At 44.0% G+C, this 20,975-nt stretch overlaps 2 protein-coding genes across 6 annotated transcripts in view; both read right to left on the bottom strand.

The window, feature by feature from the left end:
• Nucleotides 1-638: 638 nt before the first annotated feature.
• ddx43 (DEAD (Asp-Glu-Ala-Asp) box polypeptide 43) lies at nucleotides 639-14,997 on the bottom strand. 2 transcript variants are annotated; one of them, XM_076050801.1, is made up of 18 exons: nucleotides 14,688-14,997; nucleotides 14,379-14,434; nucleotides 14,013-14,130; nucleotides 12,167-12,190; nucleotides 6,308-6,451; nucleotides 6,057-6,138; nucleotides 5,743-5,899; nucleotides 4,756-4,874; nucleotides 3,923-4,033; nucleotides 3,692-3,833; nucleotides 3,518-3,618; nucleotides 2,703-2,790; nucleotides 2,204-2,331; nucleotides 1,982-2,091; nucleotides 1,759-1,897; nucleotides 1,449-1,536; nucleotides 1,019-1,208; nucleotides 639-898 (listed from the first exon to the last, which is right to left on the bottom strand). In XM_076050801.1, exons 1-17 carry the CDS (start codon nucleotides 14,995-14,997, stop codon nucleotides 1,032-1,034), a joined length of 2,094 nt encoding a protein of 697 aa, XP_075906916.1. In that variant the 3' UTR covers nucleotides 639-898; nucleotides 1,019-1,031. The 2 variants fall into 2 exon arrangements, with proteins under 2 accessions (XP_075906916.1, XP_075906915.1); XM_076050800.1 differs by lacking the exons at nucleotides 12,167-12,190; nucleotides 14,013-14,130; nucleotides 14,379-14,434; nucleotides 14,688-14,997 and adding exons at nucleotides 6,579-6,696; nucleotides 6,952-7,007; nucleotides 7,261-7,542 and having other exon boundaries at nucleotides 6,308-6,478.
• A 2,713-nt stretch (nucleotides 14,998-17,710) lies between these two features.
• Nucleotides 17,711-20,975, bottom strand: part of LOC142904607 (potassium voltage-gated channel subfamily KQT member 5-like) — a 52,630-nt gene continuing 49,365 nt past the window's right edge. For all 4 annotated transcript variants that reach the window (XM_076050803.1, XM_076050806.1, XM_076050802.1 and 1 more), the window contains 2 exons: nucleotides 20,497-20,623; nucleotides 17,711-20,345 (listed from right to left, as the gene is read on the bottom strand). In XM_076050803.1, coding sequence (XP_075906918.1) covers nucleotides 19,308-20,345; nucleotides 20,497-20,623 — 1,165 coding nt within the window. In that variant the 3' untranslated portion in view covers nucleotides 17,711-19,307. The remainder of the gene's footprint in view (nucleotides 20,346-20,496; nucleotides 20,624-20,975) is intronic.

Below are 20,975 nucleotides of genomic sequence, written 5' to 3'. Positions count from 1 at the left end.
GCCTGAGGCTCCTGAGGCACCTTCTCCACCTGTTAAAGGAAGGAGACGCCACATTGAGTGTATTCAGCTCGTACCTCGCCAAGACGACGCTGCTACACGCCTGCTGCTCCAGAAATCACGACAGTGACTGGAGAACCTCACAACTGGACACATGTTTCGAGCAGCTAGTTGATGATTTTGTAGGCTATTTGGAAAGAGGTGTACTTCCAAACTTCTTTATTCCTACTCAGAACCTGCTTTCTGGTATTGGAACGGAAAACTGCACAAGCTTGGCAGATCAAATCAAGGCGCATAGAGCCAATGGCTTTCATATGGTTTTCTCTTCATTGTGCAAATTGGTTCGAGATACTGGGATTTAGCGCTTTACAAATAAAAGTTGATCAACTAATTGATTGTTTTAAAGAAACAAAACCCATATGAGTGAATTAGTGAGGAATGCATCATTATTATTATTTTTGGTTTTCACAACATATGAAGTTTTGTGTGGGTCTTCTTTAAATGAATTACTCATTTTATTTCCTAAAGAGAATCAAACATGTAACAAAACAAGAAAAGGGTGTGTTTAAAAGTGTGTTTAAGTCATATCTACAATAAAAAGTAAGTTGTCACTTCAAAAAAATCTTCTGTTGATTCAATACTTGTTTTAAGAGAGGAAATTTATTGTCCAGATTCACACCCTTTCAACTTTTTAGCAACACACTCAGAGGAACACTGACGTTTGTGAAGAACAGAAAGGGGGAATGACCACAGTTGTTCATTTCAACAGGAAAAAAAAATAGAAACCTGACGTGAAACCTGCTCTAGAGGACTACAGACAAAACACAAATTATTCTTTGTCAAAAAGTGAGTCACTACAATGAAAAAGTATGCAAAAACAAAACTTCCTTTGACCTTTTACCTGTGGAGAGAAAAAAAAACAATCAAAATTTCAACAATTTGACTCTATTCACTCAGGTAAAACTTCTTCCAACCTCATATAAAGTGCGTTCAACAAGCACTGCAGTATGTGCAGACTCACGTGCGCGCTCGTGTCAGAACCTCCAGTCTTGGCCGCGATCCCGCCCTCCTCTCCCTCCACCGTCCCTCCTCCCCCACCCCTCTCCCCCTCCCCCTCCTCCTCCTCCTCCTCCTCTCGCTCCACTCGTCTGTCTCTCCATCTTGTGCTTCTCGTAGCGCTCGGCCATGAGCACCAGTTCGTCTGGCACATCCTGAAAAACGAGTTCACATCAATAAACGACAAAAAGCATGACCTCAAACAACGACAATGTGGCACATGACAGGTGTGGCATCAACGTCGGCTTCCCAGTTCTAAGTGAGAAGCACAGGACTTCCTCCACTGAGCCTGAAACAGACAGCGTGCTGAAGCAGAACCTGTATTTACTCTTATTTTATAACATTATCAAAATGAGAGGAGAACAGTGTGAGTTTTTCCCCCCTTCAATGCTGACCTGTCCTGCTCGCTCTAGAATGGGAATCAGTTCAGACGCCATCCTCCAGTTCTCTCTGGTGACCAATGTGATAGCAGCACCTGAACGTCTGGAATTAGATGGAATGCCTTTATTTATCCAACACTGGGGAAACTTTCATAATTACAGCGACATGCAGTGAAAGAGAGAAGAAAAACATTTCAATATAGAACTATTTATATCGTAAGAGAGAAAAGTAAAATCAATAAAAAATAGCCATACATGTTTATCAAGTCCAAGTCGGGACAAACAAACAGCTGCTTTAAACTCTATGCATTGTAGTGAGCGGTACCCTGCTCGGCCGGTGCGCCCTACGCGATGAACGTATTCTTCGATGTTTCGTGGAAAGTCGTAGTTAAAGACGTGCGTGATGTCGTGGACGTCCAGCCCTCGAGAGGCCAAGTCTGTCGCGACGAGGATGCGCACGCGACCTGCAAATCATACGTGGTGTGACTGGGATGCAATCGTACAACCTGTTCCAGCTAGTCCTCATTTTCTTCAAGCGGGTCACGTACTGTCCTTGAAGTCCTGGAAAGCTTCTTCGCGGTCACGCTGCTCGTGGCCTCCGTGCAGACACTGCACAGCAATCCCCTGCAGGCTCATGTCGCTCGACAGGTCGTCAGCGCTGGCATTTCCGGCGAGTGGGGACACAAAACGTGCAGCAAATAAGGTGAGACAGAGCACTAGCAACGCCAAAGTGCTGTGATGCTGCCGTTCGTGAGGGGAAAACGACTCACATAATCTTTTTTCCGACAAAGATGAGGACTTTGTCCTGAGGCAACATGTTCCTGATGAAGTCCAGCAGATAGGACTTCTTCTCCTCCTCGCGGACGATCAGCACCGTTTGCTGCACCGAGTTCACAGCCTGTGACAGCGAGAGGCGAACATCACATCACATGGGAGACGGAAGGAAAGGTTCCCGCACGCCAACAACTGCAATGCAGTGTTTCAATATTTGCAACATTTCTCAAGGCTGAGAGGTTATTTGTAGTTTACTTTGTGGGCATGTTTTGGAATGAATTCATTCATTCATTCATTGCATTGTGTTATTTCAGGACAGGTCTCTCGATACTCGATCAATACTGGCGGAAAAACAAAAGGTTAAACAAATGTTCTTTTTTTTTTTACAGAAACTATCGGCAGCATGAGATACAGACAGTGCCGTTATCTCGAAGCAACCAGAAAGTGGCGCAGGAAAGAAAAAGACTCTATAAGGTCTATAAATGTTCCTCTTACCATCAGGTCTAGTGTGCCAACAAACACCATCATGGGGTCCTTCAGGTAGGACTTGGCCAGTCGTCTCACACCAGTGGGCCAGGTAGCACTGAACAAAGCACTCTTTCACTTCCATCCTCATACACGGCACATTACCATACAGCTCAATACAGCTCAATACAATACAATACAATACACAATTAGGTTTTGATTTTTGAAAACGGAGGGAAAAGGCAGCATGGCTAGGGGCACAGGTAGGATTTTAGTGTGCGTGCGTGCGAATACATGTAAGAACACAGAACCTGATCAACACGAGCCATACATTCGTCCACCTTCACTGCTACAGCAAAATGATAATAAATCTTTAAAGCTTTGTGCTAGGGTTGCAAATGATCAATTCATTCATTAATCGTTAGTTGATTGACCTGATCGATCGATCGATTAACGATTAACTGATGAGCGGCGATTTTTCCTGACAACCTAAATTTCACAATGAAAAATGTGTAAGGAACACATTATTTAACCATTAACTAATGTTGAGGGTCCAATGTGACCCATTTTTACATTTGAGAACAGTAAAAAAAAACAACTAACATTTATCCTCTGATTTTAAGTTGACTTCTAATGGTCACATTTCAACTTTCTTTTTTTTTTGATTGTTTAAAAGCAACTTGTTCTAGGTATATTATGACCATCACAGTATCTACGGGTGAGTTGCTCTTGACAGCACTACACTGTTAAAATTATATTAAGATTAATTGTCGATTAAATTCTTAATCGACAATTAATCGATGATTGAAGCAATGGGGGGGGGGGGGGGGGGGTACTTGACCCACCTGGTCATGACAGTTTGTCTGTCTGGACGGATGTCCAGAATGATCTTCATGATCTGAGGTTCAAAGCCCATGTCCAGCATGCGGTCAGCCTCATCCAGCACCTTGGAGAGGCCACAATACGGTTAAACTGCAGACTCAGCGTATGGACGCACATTCCAAGGAGAGACAGCTGACCAGGTAAGTGATGGAGTCCAGATTAATGAACTCGTTCATCTGGAGGTCGTTGAGTCGTCCCGGCGTGGCGATCACGATGTCCACTCCGCTCTTCACCAGGTTGATCTGGCCCCGCCGGTCGCCCCCGCCGTAGATGCAGATGCTGGCAGAAGGTGGGACAGGTCGTCAAGGCCCTCCCATTGTTTGCACAACGATAAGATGGACCCTCCATGAAGCGGTAAAGTGGAAGACCTGGCGTAGTCCTTGTAGCGGTACTTCTTGCACTCTGCTTCGATCTGCAAGGCCAGCTCTCGTGTCGGACTCAGAACCAGCATGCCTGGGCCGTCACGCTTGGCTCTCGGCCTGCAGGACCAAAGCACAAAGAATCTTTAAAGGGGGAATCAGATTTGGAAAGGGAAGACTGAATATCTTGGAAATAATACTTCAGGATTTTAGCAAGCTGCCAAGATTCACTCAGAGTTCTGCAGTAAAACAACCAACTTTCAGAACTTTTCTTCTTCATACGCTTTATATCATATTTTGTATTAGGACATTTCCAAAATCTTGTAACCAATTATATTAAATTGTTTGTAACATGACACTACATTATTGCACGACTACTATTGCACAATTATTACTACTACTACTACTGCTATTATTGTTTTACTGACGTTATTACTCCTGAAACTTGCACTTGCAACTCATTATATTATCTCATATAAAACAGTATTGCATGACACTTCAAGCACCCTTATCTCTACTAAACACTTCTTTTTTTATCTTGCCACTTCTTAAACTTTTTCCCCCACTCCCTTTAATCCTTGTGTGCACAATTAGTTGGGTTTTGCCACACTAACATTTCACTGCCGTGTAAACGTGACATGTGACAAATAAAAATCTTTGAATCTTGAATCAAGTCTTAACAGCAGTGCATTGTGGGAGTTGCTGGTCCCCAAGCAACCTTTTTCTTTGACAGGGGCGCTGCCCTATTTAAAAATAATGACAAGTGCCCACTGTTACTGCACTGACAAGCCTGTTTTCCCTCCCAATGTTGAGGAACACCTTGAAAAACACCCTGGACTCACACAGGCTGTCCGTCCATATGGATGAATCCAGGCAGCAGGTAGGCCAAGGTTTTGCCCGTTCCAGTTTGAGCGATAGCGATCAAGTCCAGGCCGCTCAGCAACACAGGCCACGCCTGTGACTGGCGAGACAAAATAAAGATCACAGAGACAAACACACATGGACCGGACCATAACAGAAACCACAAGACTAACTAACATAATGCTGTGTCAAGTATATCTTTCATGTTGTGTTCATGTGTGTCATAAACCAATAATAATAATGAGTTAAACTTGGCAGAGTCGAGGCTTGGTGGCCAAATCTATAAAAGAACGCTTGAATTATTAACAATCACAATCAACACCTGTGTAGACATACAGTATATATCCTGTTAATATTGGGATTGTTTTTCAAGAGAAACATAAAAAGATGACAAGTAATAATTGTGGTTCGCTTCCAAGCTGATGAGAAACCAACAGGACAAAAAAATTATATATAATTTGATATTAAAGCTAAAAGCATAAGAAAGGGAAGCCTTGTTAGTGTGATCATTGCTAAACTGGCAACAAGACGAAGATGATAGCAGCGCCAACAATTCTTGGAAAGGGAAGCAGCGTTTTATCATTGTTAAACAGGCAACAGCGGTACCAACAAGCTTAAATTCCAAAATAGCAATGGGTGTGGTACCGTAGTGGAGTACGGACAGCAAATGTCACAGTGCCACATTCCATCTGGCCCAGCCTTAACTAGGAAATCAAAGTGAAACAAGACTTGCTGTTGCAGCACAGGCAGTTTCATAGTAACACAGTTTGGCGAGCTGTATTCCAGATGAGGAGGCTCGAGGAAACTGGCTACAAAAGCAGTAGTTGGCTTTTAATTTTCAACTGTCTGTACCTAAACAGCACGTATAACATTAAGTTAGAAGGAATTTATTTTATTGAGTAAAATAAATACAGATGAGTAACTTCAATGATTCGTCCCAGCTCTCTGCGACAAGTCTTGACTTGTACCTGAATGGGGGTTGGTTTGACGAAGCCGACTCGCTCGATATTTTCCATGATCTCTGGATAACACTCGTAGGTCTCCAGAAAAGTTCGACAAGGGTTCGGAACTGGGCGCTTCTCGCCTTCTTTGAGGTCATCAACAAACACATTGTTGTTCTCCTTCCTGGGATAAGGGAAAAAATGTTATGATAAACGTGCACTTAAATGTAGTTGTTTTTGTAATAACACAAACCACAGTGAGTAATCTACTCGATGTACAACGAATGAAGAGTCAACGGAATAGCAGCCATGGCCACAGAATAAAATAAAAATGAAGTGACCTCCATTGGCCAACGTCCTCTGGCGTCAGTGTGGATACGCTCTCAGCCTCGATGTAAAAGTCCTTTTTCAAGGGTGGCAGGTCTGTCGGTAATGACAAACGCACACATTTATCAACAGCATGGCATTAAAAGGCTCACAGTAGCGATGTCAGTTAATCGATAAACGATAATCAAATAAATCCACTGCATGTCCAAGGTTGGTCAATCTTCTCTGTGCATTCATCTTTGGAGGACACACACGACTGACTGACCCTTCCATTTGAGCTCCTCGTATTTCTGTTTGTTCTGCCGGATTGCGGCCCAGTCGATGGGTATCGAGGGCACGACCACGCTGGCGGCCTCCAACTGTTTCGCAGACCAAACAGAATCCTGTCTTCCGTCGTTCGTCAACTCTCCTCTGTGGCCGTCCGTTCTACTATGGGCTGAAAATAAAAACATGACGACACGTGTTGTCTTGGAGTCAATGAGACCAAGAGATGGCGACCAGCACTGCACAGTCAGAGTCAGTCAGCAGTGATGTACCCTGATGAGAAGGAGAGATGCCATCTGTAACAATGTCTTCGATCAGCGCCCTGGCTTTCTGCTGTGCATCAGAAGGCCCAAAAATGACCACCTCGCATTCATGGTCGCCTTTATTTATCTATGTCAATAAAGAGCAAGGGGGGGGGGGGGGGGGGGGGTTTACAGCGCATCATTGATGCCATTTGCATCCAGCATTTCCCCTCACATACAATCATCGTCCATCTATGAAAAGGTTGATCGTGAAATGACCATTGACATACACTACCAGTCAAAAGTTTGGAACGGCTTCTCATGCATTTTACAACTTTCTACACTGCATTTGCGCCACAATTCGCAATCCTATGTTATTTTTGGCGTGTTGAGAACGTCTTGCCTTTATTCTTGCACCACTGCTTTCTTCGACTTCACGAATTCTGGCCCCTCCGCGACCTTAAATGGGATAAAGTACACATTACGAAGTTAACAGGTGACACGATCAAAACGAAAAACGATGCACGTGCGCGTCAAACGCGTTACAGAACGGAGAAGTCAGTGAGGCCCCCGGATGTTCCAAGGCATCAAAAAGCGCGTTAGCCAAATTAGCTAAACTTAGCAGAAAAGTCGAATGAAGGATGAAGAAGAACACTCCACCAATTCAAAAATAACAACAACAAACAACCCAGTGTGTGCTTCAGGAACTTACCGATGACCCTCCCAACTTTGGCACTGTCCACGGTCAGAGTGACGACCGGTGGACGGCGGTCTGACTCGGCCGCGTCGCGGAACATTCGGCGCCCTGCTTCCCGGGCGGGCGGACCCCTGTCATCGCCACCTGTGTGTCGGACGACTTCACGGCTGCGAGCTGCTCCGTCAACTCTTGGTCCAGCAAAAGTGCTCCGACCGTGGAACGCGGTTTCATTATGATATTGGCCGTGTCCGGTCCGACACGACTGGGGCGGTGGCTTGTGTATGGCGTCGCCGTGCTCATCGTACTCATCCTCCCAATCTGACATTTTCAACATGGCCGCCAACCTGCCCTTTAGAACGTTTGTTAAATTGGCGGTGCGTTCACTTTGTACTCGGAAGTCGGAATTTCCACTTTCGGGATATAAAATAATATTAACCACAACAATAAAAACATGTAATCATGCTTATGCAAATAAAATAAATGTGAAAACACAACTCTATCACAACCTAAGTGGCCGCTCTGTGTTCAAAACGGTGTAGAATGCGGCCCACCAACTGATTTTAAGTGGCCCGCGGCTTGTCTCAGAAACCATGTTCCTTGTGGCCCGCCACTCTGTATTTAATCAAAGACGCTGACTTTGCAATTTTTGTGTTAACCTCGCGATGGTAGCAATTCCGCTCAGCCAGGGACATTCTTCATGTGCCTGTGTGGGTTCCGTCTGGGTTCTCCAGCTTACTCGCACAGCCTAAAAGCGTGCATGTAGGTCAGTGGTTCTCAAACTTTCTCTGTCACGCCCCACCTTGGAGGAAGAACCCCCCCCCCCCAAAAAAAAAAAATAAAAAAATAAAAAAATTGGGGGCTAGAAGCCCCAAATTTGACGTGGCTGTGTCTTGAGGGATCCTGATGAACCTGCAAGTGGTCCCATGTATCTAGGACAAAATACACTTTTGACCCCATAGACTTGCATGGCATTAGGGTTAGCGATAAGGCTGGAATTAGGGTTAGGGTTACTGCTGGAATTAGGGTTAGGGTTTCGGAGTTCCTCATGGGCTAGAAGCCCCAAATTTGACGTGGCTGTGTCTAGAGGGATCCCGGTGAACCTGCAAGTGGTCCCATGTCTCTAGGACAAACTTGACTTTTGACCCCATAGACTTGCATGGCATTAGGGTTAGCGATAAGGCTGGAATTAGGGTTAGGGTTAGGGTTACTGCTGGAATTAGGGTTAGGGTTTTGGGGTTCCTCATGGGCTAGAAGCCCCAAATTTGACGTGGCTGTGTCTTGAGGGATCCCGATGAACCTGCAAGTGGCCCCATGTCTCTAGGACAAAGTTGACTTTTGACCCCATAGACTTGCATGGCATTGTAGGTGAATTGGAAAACCTAAATTGTCCGTAGGTGTGTATGTGAGTGTGAATGGTGGTTTGTCTCTTTGTGGCCCTGTGATGACCTGGCGACTTGTCCAGGGCGTCACCCTGCCTCCCCTATCACCTCTGGAGAGGCTCCAGCAGAGTCCCATGACCCTGAGCTCAGGAAGATTTTTGTTAAATGGATGGATGGATGAATGGGTTCGTCTAAAATATCTGTAAATCCCAAACCCACTTGTTGCTATGTAGGTAGGATTTGGCTTTTAATTGCAGCCATTAAAAAGACACCACCAACAACGTTTGCTTTGTTGATTTAAACTTTATTAAAGAATATTTATTTTGAAATTTTTTTTTTGAATTTTTCATTCAGAGAACACAATGCGCAATTAAATAAATTAATTCAAAAATGTTAACATTATCAAGCTTTAAGGCCAGTTGGGTAATAAATTACTGTTTAAGCAATAAAGAAAACATATAATTTACATATATATATATGTGTGTGTGTGTTTGGTGGTTCAGGCAACATCGCTCAAGAGAAACTGGGTACCAAACCCCAAAATGCTTTGATGCCATACTATAGGCTGTTGGCAAGCGTTACATTTATAGTCCCCTTAAAGACCAGGCAAATGATCTGATCATCCATCCTTCTGTCCCTACTGGCTGCATTTATGGTTTTCCTAATTGCTTAGTGTTTATTCAGTGCCTCACTCCAAACATTTGGCTGGTCTCTTATCTTAAACAGTACTAAATCAAACATGACTACGCCCAAAGCCTATTTTCTTAATTAACATTATAATATCATGTCACATTTTCAGGCTCCTTAAATTCACCATCAACATTGTGTAGTCTCATAGTGATAATTCATCGTACCATATTCACTGCATGGACTGCAGTATCTTTTAAACATCAATCTACACATCTGGGTTAGAGAATAATACTTGTTATATTTACCTACAGAATGTTAACTTGCTAAGCAATAACCTCACTCAACATTAACACAAAAGGGAAAACAGTAGGGGACAAGTAAAGCACATTTTTAAGACCGTTGTGAGAGTAAAACCTTAAGACAAAAACATGCAAAAAAGAAAAAAATCTCACAAAATTAAAATGACTTATAGGTTTGTGCATTATTGTCTTTAAATGCACACTTTCATAACCTCTTACCGTGCATACGGACTGATTACATTCATTGAACTAAGAATTTTAAAATGGATTAAATGAATCCTAAATTCTAAACCTTTTTATTAGGTAGATATGTTGGGATGGAGATTTTAAAAATGATGAAAAAGAGGTTAAAACATATAGTATGTTTGTTTTTCTTAGGCAGTAGTGACATTTAAAATTATAATTTTCCAAATAAAATTCTAATTCTATCAGCTGAATGCTGACCTGTCGTTTTTTTTTGTTGATTTTACTCCACATCTGATGCTGCTCCTCCCTGAGAGCAGGTAATCTAGCCACTGAAATCTTGCTTAGCAGCGTTTACAATTTTTTTTTTAAAAGCATGATGTAACTAGCACCCTGTATAACATCAGAGCTTGTCAAAAAGGAAGTTATTAATAATAAAAAAAAACATCACCTTACCTACACAACCTAAATGTAATTTTGTAATGTATTTTAAACAATTTATCCGAATCACATTCTAAACATTTCATTCATTTCTAATTAGTTCAATTTGTGTATGTTTATAAATGCAAATTAAAAGTTTGAATGAACATTTTCAACATGCAGAGACACGTCGTCCTCAGTAGTGGATGTCTGACCGTTTCTCAAGCATCTGAATAGCCTGCATATATAGACTCATGCTTGCCTGAAAAGCACAGAGGGACTCAACGTTCTGACTTTTCTCAGCAAAATCAAGAGGCTCCAGAGTCCAAATCAAGTCACTGCTCGTCTCAAGTGACTGCTGGAAGCCTTTCCAGTGGCTCATTATAGACCAATGCACAGATAGATACTCGTCACATGAAACACGCAACTTCACAAACTGACATTGCAGAAAATGGATATCATACTGCGGGAATAGAATGCATGCTACAGCTTTGTTCTTTTGACAATTTAGTTCTTTCCATCGCAAGGAGGCTCCCGTTATTCTCCACTTCCTCAGAATAGTCCATGCGGTGATATGTATGACAAGATTAAGCAAAAGACAGATATTAATAAACAGAGAGGCTAAAGAAACTTTTCTTCCTTAAACATCTCTCAACACAAGCACTTTGTTAGAGGGGGGTGGGGGGGGGGGGTGACTCATCAGGCCAATCTTAGCTCATCTCACAGGACACAATGGTTGTTATGGAGTGAATTTTCTTCCTCTTTCATCTTTTTGTCTTTCAGAATTAGCACTAAGCAGGAGGGATGTCCTTTGACTGGTCCAGTTTAAAGGTAGCCCGGCGCTGCTAGATCCATAGTTTACTTCAGGTATGTTTAGGGATCGAATCCAATTGTGACATAGTTTGCAAGACCAAAGCCACTCTCAGCATGGAATTGCCGTTCAGTGATGACCAACTAAAGAGCGCCAATGCGACTGGTACATGTATTGTTGACGTATCCGCAACCAGCCGAACTCCTTCGTCCCTCTGATTGGTTGTTTGTCTGTCTGATTGTGTGGTCTGTGAGGTACTGCCCACTGAAATCATCTAAAACATCTACGCAGAGGCACCTGACTAAATCTCACTTTTGAATTGTGAATTGACAGGGAAGCTCCTTCATTGCTCGCTCCAGTTCTTTGGTTCAGGTTTACACCCTGTTAAAGAAGTGTTGTCGGAAAATACAGTAAGATAAAGAGTTCATTTTTGTCATTAACACAACTCTGCTGCTGTTTGATTTCAACCGCCAAATGTTAAATCAAAATTGATATTTTGTCACTTTATTTTTTGTCACTAATATTTTTTCTTTTATACCATTTTATAAACACCTGCTCATAAAAAGGAAAAAGTCTGTTTTTGAACGATACATTTGGGTTAGGGTCAGACCATTTAAAATGTTCAGTTACTTGGGTGTTTGCTTTTGTGCAACCATGATTATGCCCCATTTTGTACATAGTTTCTAAGTAATTCTACTATTGTCTTACCATTGTTCTGGATGGCAATTTGAGTACCGTATTAAAAAGTACACAACATAATACATTTAGTGTTAAAATATTCATAATCACGTCATACAGAATGTACAAATGCTGTACAACTGTATAGAATGAGTCGATTTAACATTTGCAAAACAATGTCCAGTAAAAATATTCTAAATCTGTTTCTCCAGCAACGGTGTGTATATTTGTGTGTGCGTCTAAGCTAGCTGTATATGTTGAGACTGTCTAAGAAAATCGTCGCTCCTCTGGGAGTGAGGCGCCGCCTCCTCCTCCTCCTCCGTGGCCGGCACGCGGTTGGAGGCAGCGCTGGGCTCCTGGGACAGGAAGTCCAGATGCTCCTCGGCCGGCTCCAGTTTGCAGTCGCGGATGAAAAGTTCTGTGGCGTCCCAGTCGCTGAGCCCGCTGTGCACGTCGCCAGCCGCGCTACCATTGCTGCTGCTGCTGTTGTTAAAGGGCGAGGAGAGGCCGGCGGCGGCTGCGGCAGCAGCGCGGTCGGCCGGTGGCTGGCTCAGATTGTTGACGGAGACAGATTTGTCCAGAGCGGCGTCCCAGTCCGAGGGCACCCGGTCCAGGTCGGGGGATCAAGTCCAGGCCGCTCAGCAACACAGGCCACGCCTGAGACTGGCGAGACAAAATAAAGATCACAGAGACAAACACACATGGACCGGACCATAACAGAAACCACAAGACTAACTAACATAATGCTGTGTCAAGTATATCTTTCATGTTGTGTTCATGTGTGTCATAAACCAATAATAATAATGAGTTAAACTTGGCAGAGTCGAGGCTTGGTGGCCAAATCTATAAAAGAACGCTTGAATTATTAACAATCACAATCAACACCTGTGTAGACATACAGTATATATCCTGTTAATATTGGGATTGTTTTTCAAGAGAAACATAAAAAGATGACAAGTAATAATTGTGGTTCGCTTCCAAGCTGATGAGAAACCAACAGGACAAAAAAATTATATATAATTTGATATTAAAGCTAAAAGCATAAGAAAGGGAAGCCTTGTTAGTGTGATCATTGCTAAACTGGCAACAAGACGAAGATGATAGCAGCGCCAACAATTCTTGGAAAGGGAAGCAGCGTTTTATCATTGTTAAACAGGCAACAGCGGTACCAACAAGCTTAAATTCCAAAATAGCAATGGGTGTGGTACCGTAGTGGAGTACGGACAGCAAATGTCACAGTGCCACATTCCATCTGGCCCAGCCTTAACTAGGAAATCAAAGTGAAACAAGACTTGCTGTTGCAGCACAGGCAGTTTCATAGTAACACAGTTTGGCGAGCTGTATTCCAGATAAGGAGGCTCGAGGAAACTGGCTACAAAAGCAGTAGTTGGCTTTTAATTTTCAACTGTCTGTACCTAAACAGCACGTATAACATTAAGTTAGAAGGAATTTATTTTATTGAGTAAAATAAATACAGATGAGTAACTTCAATGATTCGTCCCAGCTCTCTGCGACAAGTCTTGACTTGTACCTGAATGGGGGTTGGTTTGACGAAGCCGACTCGCTCGATATTTTCCATGATCTCTGGATAACACTCGTAGGTCTCCAGAAAAGTTCGACAAGGGTTCGGAACTGGGCGCTTCTCGCCTTCTTTGAGGTCATCAACAAACACATTGTTGTTCTCCTTCCTGGGATAAGGGAAAAAATGTTACGATAAACGTGCACTTAAATGTAGTTGTTTTTGTAATAACACAAACCACAGTGAGTAATCTACTCGATGTACAACGAATGAAGAGTCAACGGAATAGCAGCCATGGCCACAGAATAAAATAAAAATGAAGTGACCTCCATTGGCCAACGTCCTCTGGCGTCAGTGTGGATACGCTCTCAGCCTCGATGTAAAAGTCCTTTTTCAAGGGTGGCAGGTCTGTCGGTAATGACAAACGCACACATTTATCAACAGCATGGCATTAAAAGGCTCACAGTAGCGATGTCAGTTAATCGATAAACGATAATCAAATAAATCCACTGCATGTCCAAGGTTGGTCAATCTTCTCTGTGCATTCATCTTTGGAGGACACACACGACTGACTGACCCTTCCATTTGAGCTCCTCGTATTTCTGTTTGTTCTGCCGGATTGCGGCCCAGTCGATGGGTATCGAGGGCACGACCACGCTGGCGGCCTCCAACTGTTTCGCAGACCAAACAGAATCCTGTCTTCCGTCGTTCGTCAACTCTCCTCTGTGGCCGTCCGTTCTACTATGGGCTGAAAATAAAAACATGACGACACGTGTTGTCTTGGAGTCAATGAGACCAAGAGATGGCGACCAGCACTGCACAGTCAGAGTCAGTCAGCAGTGATGTACCCTGATGAGAAGGAGAGATGCCATCTGTAACAATGTCTTCGATCAGCGCCCTGGCTTTCTGCTGTGCATCAGAAGGCCCAAAAATGACCACCTCGCATTCATGGTCGCCTTTATTTATCTATGTCAATAAAGAGCAAGGGGGGGGGGGGGGTTTACAGCGCATCATTGATGCCATTTGCATCCAGCATTTCCCCTCACATACAATCATCGTCCATCTATGAAAAGGTTGATCGTGAAATGACCATTGACATACACTACCAGTCAAAAGTTTGGAACGGCTTCTCATGCATTTTACAACTTTCTACACTGCATTTGCGCCACAATTCGCAATCCTATGTTATTTTTGGCGTGTTGAGAACGTCTTGCCTTTATTCTTGCACCACTGCTTTCTTCGACTTCACGAATTCTGGCCCCTCCGCGACCTTAAATGGGATAAAGTACACATTACGAAGTTAACAGGTGACACGATCAAAACGAAAAACGATGCACGTGCGCGTCAAACGCGTTACAGAACGGAGAAGTCAGTGAGGCCCCCGGATGTTCCAAGGCATCAAAAAGCGCGTTAGCCAAATTAGCTAAACTTAGCAGAAAAGTCGAATGAAGGATGAAGAAGAACACTCCACCAATTCAAAAATAACAACAACAAACAACCCAGTGTGTGCTTCAGGAACTTACCGATGACCCTCCCAACTTTGGCACTGTCCACGGTCAGAGTGACGACCGGTGGACGGCGGTCTGACTCGGCCGCGTCGCGGAACATTCGGCGCCCTGCTTCCCGGGCGGGCGGACCCCTGTCATCGCCACCTGTGTGTCGGACGACTTCACGGCTGCGAGCTGCTCCGTCAACTCTTGGTCCAGCAAAAGTGCTCCGACCGTGGAACGCGGTTTCATTATGATATTGGCCGTGTCCGGTCCGACACGACTGGGGCGGTGGCTTGTGTATGGCGTCGCCGTGCTCATCGTACTCATCCTCCCAATCTGACATTTTCAACATGGCCGCCAACCTGCCCTTTAGAACGTTTGTTAAATTGGCGGTGCGTTCACTTTGTACTCGGAAGTCGGAATTTCCACTTTCGGGATATAAAATAATATTAACCACAACAATAAAAACGTGTAATCATGCTTATGCAAATAAAATAAATGTGAAAACACAACTCTATCACAACCTAAGTGGCCGCTCTGTGTTCAAAACGGTGTAGAATGCGGCCCACCAACTGATTTTAAGTGGCCCGCGGCTTGTCTCAGAAACCATGTTCCTTGTGGCCCGCCACTCTGTATTTAATCAAAGACGCTGACTTTGCAATTTTTGTGTTAACCTCGCGATGGTAGCAATTCCGCTCAGCCAGGGACATTCTTCATGTGCCTGTGTGGGTTCCGTCTGGGTTCTCCAGCTTACTCGCACAGCCTAAAAGCGTGCATGTAGGTCAGTGGTTCTCAAACTTTCTCTGTCACGCCCCACCTTGGAGGAAGAACCCCCCCCCCCCCAAAAAAAAAAAATAAAAAAATAAAAAAATTGGGGGCTAGAAGCCCCAAATTTGACGTGGCTGTGTCTTGAGGGATCCTGATGAACCTGCAAGTGGTCCCATGTATCTAGGACAAAATACACTTTTGACCCCATAGACTTGCATGGCATTAGGGTTAGCGATAAGGCTGGAATTAGGGTTAGGGTTACTGCTGGAATTAGGGTTAGGGTTTCGGAGTTCCTCATGGGCTAGAAGCCCCAAATTTGACGTGGCTGTGTCTAGAGGGATCCCGGTGAACCTGCAAGTGGTCCCATGTCTCTAGGACAAACTTGACTTTTGACCCCATAGACTTGCATGGCATTAGGGTTAGCGATAAGGCTGGAATTAGGGTTAGGGTTAGGGTTACTGCTGGAATTAGGGTTAGGGTTTTGGGGTTCCTCATGGGCTAGAAGCCCCAAATTTGACGTGGCTGTGTCTTGAGGGATCCCGATGAACCTGCAAGTGGCCCCATGTCTCTAGGACAAAGTTGACTTTTGACCCCATAGACTTGCATGGCATTGTAGGTGAATTGGAAAACCTAAATTGTCCGTAGGTGTGTATGTGAGTGTGAATGGTGGTTTGTCTCTTTGTGGCCCTGTGATGACCTGGCGACTTGTCCAGGGCGTCACCCTGCCTCCCCTATCACCTCTGGAGAGGCTCCAGCAGAGTCCCATGACCCTGAGCTCAGGAAGATTTTTGTTAAATGGATGGATGGATGAATGGGTTCGTCTAAAATATCTGTAAATCCCAAACCCACTTGTTGCTATGTAGGTAGGATTTGGCTTTTAATTGCAGCCATTAAAAAGACACCACCAACAACGTTTGCTTTGTTGATTTAAACTTTATTAAAGAATATTTATTTTGAATTTTTTTTTTTGAATTTTTCATTCAGAGAACACAATGCGCAATTAAATAAATTAATTCAAAAATGTTAACATTATCAAGCTTTAAGGCCAGTTGGGTAATAAATTACTGTTTAAGCAATAAAGAAAACATATAATTTACATATATATATATGTGTGTGTGTGTTTGGTGGTTCAGGCAACATCGCTCAAGAGAAACTGGGTACCAAACCCCAAAATGCTTTGATGCCATACTATAGGCTGTTGGCAAGCGTTACATTTATAGTCCCCTTAAAGACCAGGCAAATGATCTGATCATCCATCCTTCTGTCCCTACTGGCTGCATTTATGGTTTTCCTAATTGCTTAGTGTTTATTCAGTGCCTCACTCCAAACATTTGGCTGGTCTCTTATCTTAAACAGTACTAAATCAAACATGACTACGCCCAAAGCCTATTTTCTTAATTAACATTATAATATCATGTCACATTTTCAGGCTCCTTAAATTCACCATCAACATTGTGTAGTCTCATAGTGATAATTCATCGTACCATATTCACTGCATGGACTGCAGTATCTTTTAAACATCAATCTACACATCTGGGTTAGAGAATAATACTTGTTATATTTACCTACAGAATGTTAACTTGCTAAGCAATAACCTCACTCAACATTAACACAAAAGGGAAAACAGTAGGGGACAAGTAAAGCACATTTTTAAGACCGTTGTGAGAGTAAAACCTTAAGACAAAAACATGCAAAAAAGAAAAAAATCTCACAAAATTAAAATGACTTATAGGTTTGTGCATTATTGTCTTTAAATGCACACTTTCATAACCTCTTACCGTGCATACGGACTGATTACATTCATTGAACTAAGAATTTTAAAATGGATTAAATGAATCCTAAATTCTAAACCTTTTTATTAGGTAGATATGTTGGGATGGAGATTTTAAAAATGATGAAAAAGAGGTTAAAACATATAGTATGTTTGTTTTTCTTAGGCAGTAGTGACATTTAAAATGATAATTTTCCAAATAAAATTCTAATTCTATCAGCTGAATGCTGACCTGTCGTTTTTTTTGTTGGTTTTACTCCACATCTGATGCTGCTCCTCCCTGAGAGCAGGTAATCTAGCCACTGAAATCTTGCTTAGCAGCGTTTACAATTTTTTTTTAAAAGCATGATGTAACTAGCACCCTGTATAACATCAGAGCTTGTCAAAAAGGAAGTTATTAATAATAAAAAAAAACATCACCTTACCTACACAACCTAAATGTAATTTTGTAATGTATTTTAAACAATTTATCCGAATCACATTCTAAACATTTCATTCATTTCTAATTAGTTCAATTTGTGTATGTTTATAAATGCAAATTAAAAGTTTGAATGAACATTTTCAACATGCAGAGACACGTCGTCCTCAGTAGTGGATGTCTGACCGTTTCTCAAGCATCTGAATAGCCTGCATATATAGACTCATGCTTGCCTGAAAAGCACAGAGGGACTCAACGTTCTGACTTTTCTCAGCAAAATCAAGAGGCTCCAGAGTCCAAATCAAGTCACTGCTCGTCTCAAGTGACTGCTGGAAGCCTTTCCAGTGGCTCATTATAGACCAATGCACAGATAGATACTCGTCACATGAAACACGCAACTTCACAAACTGACATTGCAGAAAATGGATATCATACCGCGGGAATAGAATGCATGCTACAGCTTTGTTCTTTTGACAATTTAGTTCTTTCCATCGCAAGGAGGCTCCCGTTATTCTCCACTTCCTCAGAATAGTCCATGCGGTGATATGTATGACAAGATTAAGCAAAAGACAGATATTAATAAACAGAGAGGCTAAAGAAACTTTTCTTCCTTAAACATCTCTCAACACAAGCACTTTGTTAGAGGGGGGTGGGGGGGGGTGACTCATCAGGCCAATCTTAGCTCATCTCACAGGACACAATGGTTGTTATGGAGTGAATTTTCTTCCTCTTTCATCTTTTTGTCTTTCAGAATTAGCACTAAGCAGGAGGGATGTCCTTTGACTGGTCCAGTTTAAAGGTAGCCCGGCGCTGCTAGATCCATAGTTTACTTCAGGTATGTTTAGGGATCGAATCCAATTGTGACATAGTTTGCAAGACCAAAGCCACTCTCAGCATGGAATTGCCGTTCAGTGATGACCAACTAAAGAGCGCCAATGCGACTGGTACATGTATTGTTGACGTATCCGCAACCAGCCGAACTCCTTCGTCCCTCTGATTGGTTGTTTGTCTGTCTGATTGTGTGGTCTGTGAGGTACTGCCCACTGAAATCATCTAAAACATCTACGCAGAGGCACCTGACTAAATCTCACTTTTGAATTGTGAATTGACAGGGAAGCTCCTTCATTGCTCGCTCCAGTTCTTTGGTTCAGGTTTACACCCTGTTAAAGAAGTGTTGTCGGAAAATACAGTAAGATAAAGAGTTCATTTTTGTCATTAACACAACTCTGCTGCTGTTTGATTTCAACCGCCAAATGTTAAATCAAAATTGATATTTTGTCACTTTATTTTTTGTCACTAATATTTTTTCTTTTATACCATTTTATAAACACCTGCTCATAAAAAGGAAAAAGTCTGTTTTTGAACGATACATTTGGGTTAGGGTCAGACCATTTAAAATGTTCAGTTACTTGGGTGTTTGCTTTTGTGCAACCATGATTATGCCCCATTTTGTACATAGTTTCTAAGTAATTCTACTATTGTCTTACCATTGTTCTGGATGGCAATTTGAGTACCGTATTAAAAAGTACACAACATAATACATTTAGTGTTAAAATATTCATAATCACGTCATACAGAATGTACAAATGCTGTACAACTGTATAGAATGAGTCGATTTAACATTTGCAAAACAATGTCCAGTAAAAATATTCTAAATCTGTTTCTCCAGCAACGGTGTGTATATTTGTGTGTGCGTCTAAGCTAGCTGTATATGTTGAGACTGTCTAAGAAAATCGTCGCTCCTCTGGGAGTGAGGCGCCGCCTCCTCCTCCTCCTCCGTGGCCGGCACGCGGTTGGAGGCAGCGCTGGGCTCCTGGGACAGGAAGTCCAGATGCTCCTCGGCCGGCTCCAGTTTGCAGTCGCGGATGAAAAGTTCTGTGGCGTCCCAGTTGCTGAGCCCGCTGTGCACGTCGCCAGCCGCGCTACCATTGCTGCTGCTGCTGTTGTTAAAGGGCGAGGAGAGGCCGGCGGCGGCTGCGGCAGCAGCGCGGTCGGCCGGTGGCTGGCTCAGATTGTTGACGGAGACAGATTTGTCCAGAGCGGCGTCCCAGTCCGAGGGCACCCGGTCCAGGTCGGGGGACAGCAGCAGCAGGGGGTTGACCTCCAGGCTCAGGGGCCTCCGGGGCCAAAGCCCTTCCCGGGAGTGAAGTCTCTCCTGGTCGGGACCGTCATCTTCCTGGCTGGTATCCACGACCACAGACGGACCTGAATGACCCTCTTCCACCTGAGCTCCACCTGCCACTTCATGGGTGTCAGAGGAGCACCTGTGACCGGAAGGGTGCAGGATGGGCGGCAGCTGGAGTGTAAACCCTGCAGTCGAGGGCGGCGGCGGCGGCAGGTCGGGGAAGTGGGGCCTTTTGGGGGTGAGCAGGGCGGGCGGGTGGGGGCTCTCTGGGGGCAGCAACGGCGACGGGGAGAGCGAGGCCGTGGACGGGGGGTAGGAAGGAGGCGCTGAGTCCGGGGCGTCGTCGTCATCGTCGGCCGGCGCCAGGATGAGGCGCAGGCCCCCCCTGGGACTGGCGCCGAGGGAGTGACCCGTCCCGCCCCCCCTGCCGCCCGGGTGGACCTGCTGGGGGGAGGAGTGGTCCCTACCCAGGATGTTCGAGCTGCGGCGCTGGTGGTTGTCCAGCTGCAAGAGGGGCAGGGAGGACAGGTGGAGGGCCGAGGGGCCCTTGTGCAGGACCTGGCGGTAGACGTCCAGCAGGGAGTCCAGCTTCGACTCTATGGAGGTGACCTGGAGAGAGAGAGAGAGAGAGAGTGAGAGAGAGAGAGAGAGAGAGGAAGGGCGAGTGAGAACAGGACTGCAACATGATCTTGCGTATACGTTTTCAAAGCGGTGTGGCGCTGATATATTTTCCTCTTCTCCCAGTTTTTTTTAGACTCACCTGCCTCTCCACCTTACACACGCGGCCCAGCATGCTCATGCCTTCCAGGGACTCTCCATCTGGCAGCAGCTTGTCCCTTATTTTCTTATCCATGGGAATCTGGCCTTTTCCCAGGATCTGATCCACCCTAATAACATATATATGTACGCACACACAGACACACACACACACACACACACACACAGCGGTTGTCAGAAAACACAATCATCATGTGACATGCATTCAGACTCTTCATTTGGAGTTATTTATCCAAAGTCAGGCAACAGACCTGCAGGACCTACAGGGGCACAATGCTGTAGTTAGTCAAACGCACAACCTTCTACACGCATGCCTTTATCTCTGCTTTGTAAGTATGGGAAAACATACATGACCAAGATGTGCCATGGGAGATGGAAATTCAAAACACATATTTCTGAAGATCCTGTATAAATACAGGACACTGACTCTTCAAAATGACCAATGGTATCAGTCAGTAAGAT

This window comes from Nelusetta ayraudi, unplaced genomic scaffold (genome assembly GCF_046127955.1).
Source record: "Nelusetta ayraudi isolate G7.1 ecotype Tasmania unplaced genomic scaffold, CSIRO-AGI_Nayr_v1 ptg000130l, whole genome shotgun sequence".
NCBI classification, from domain to species: domain Eukaryota; kingdom Metazoa; phylum Chordata; class Actinopteri; order Tetraodontiformes; family Monacanthidae; genus Nelusetta; species Nelusetta ayraudi.
Note: the sequence above shows the minus strand (reverse complement) of the source record. Positions and strands in the feature narration are given on the sequence as shown.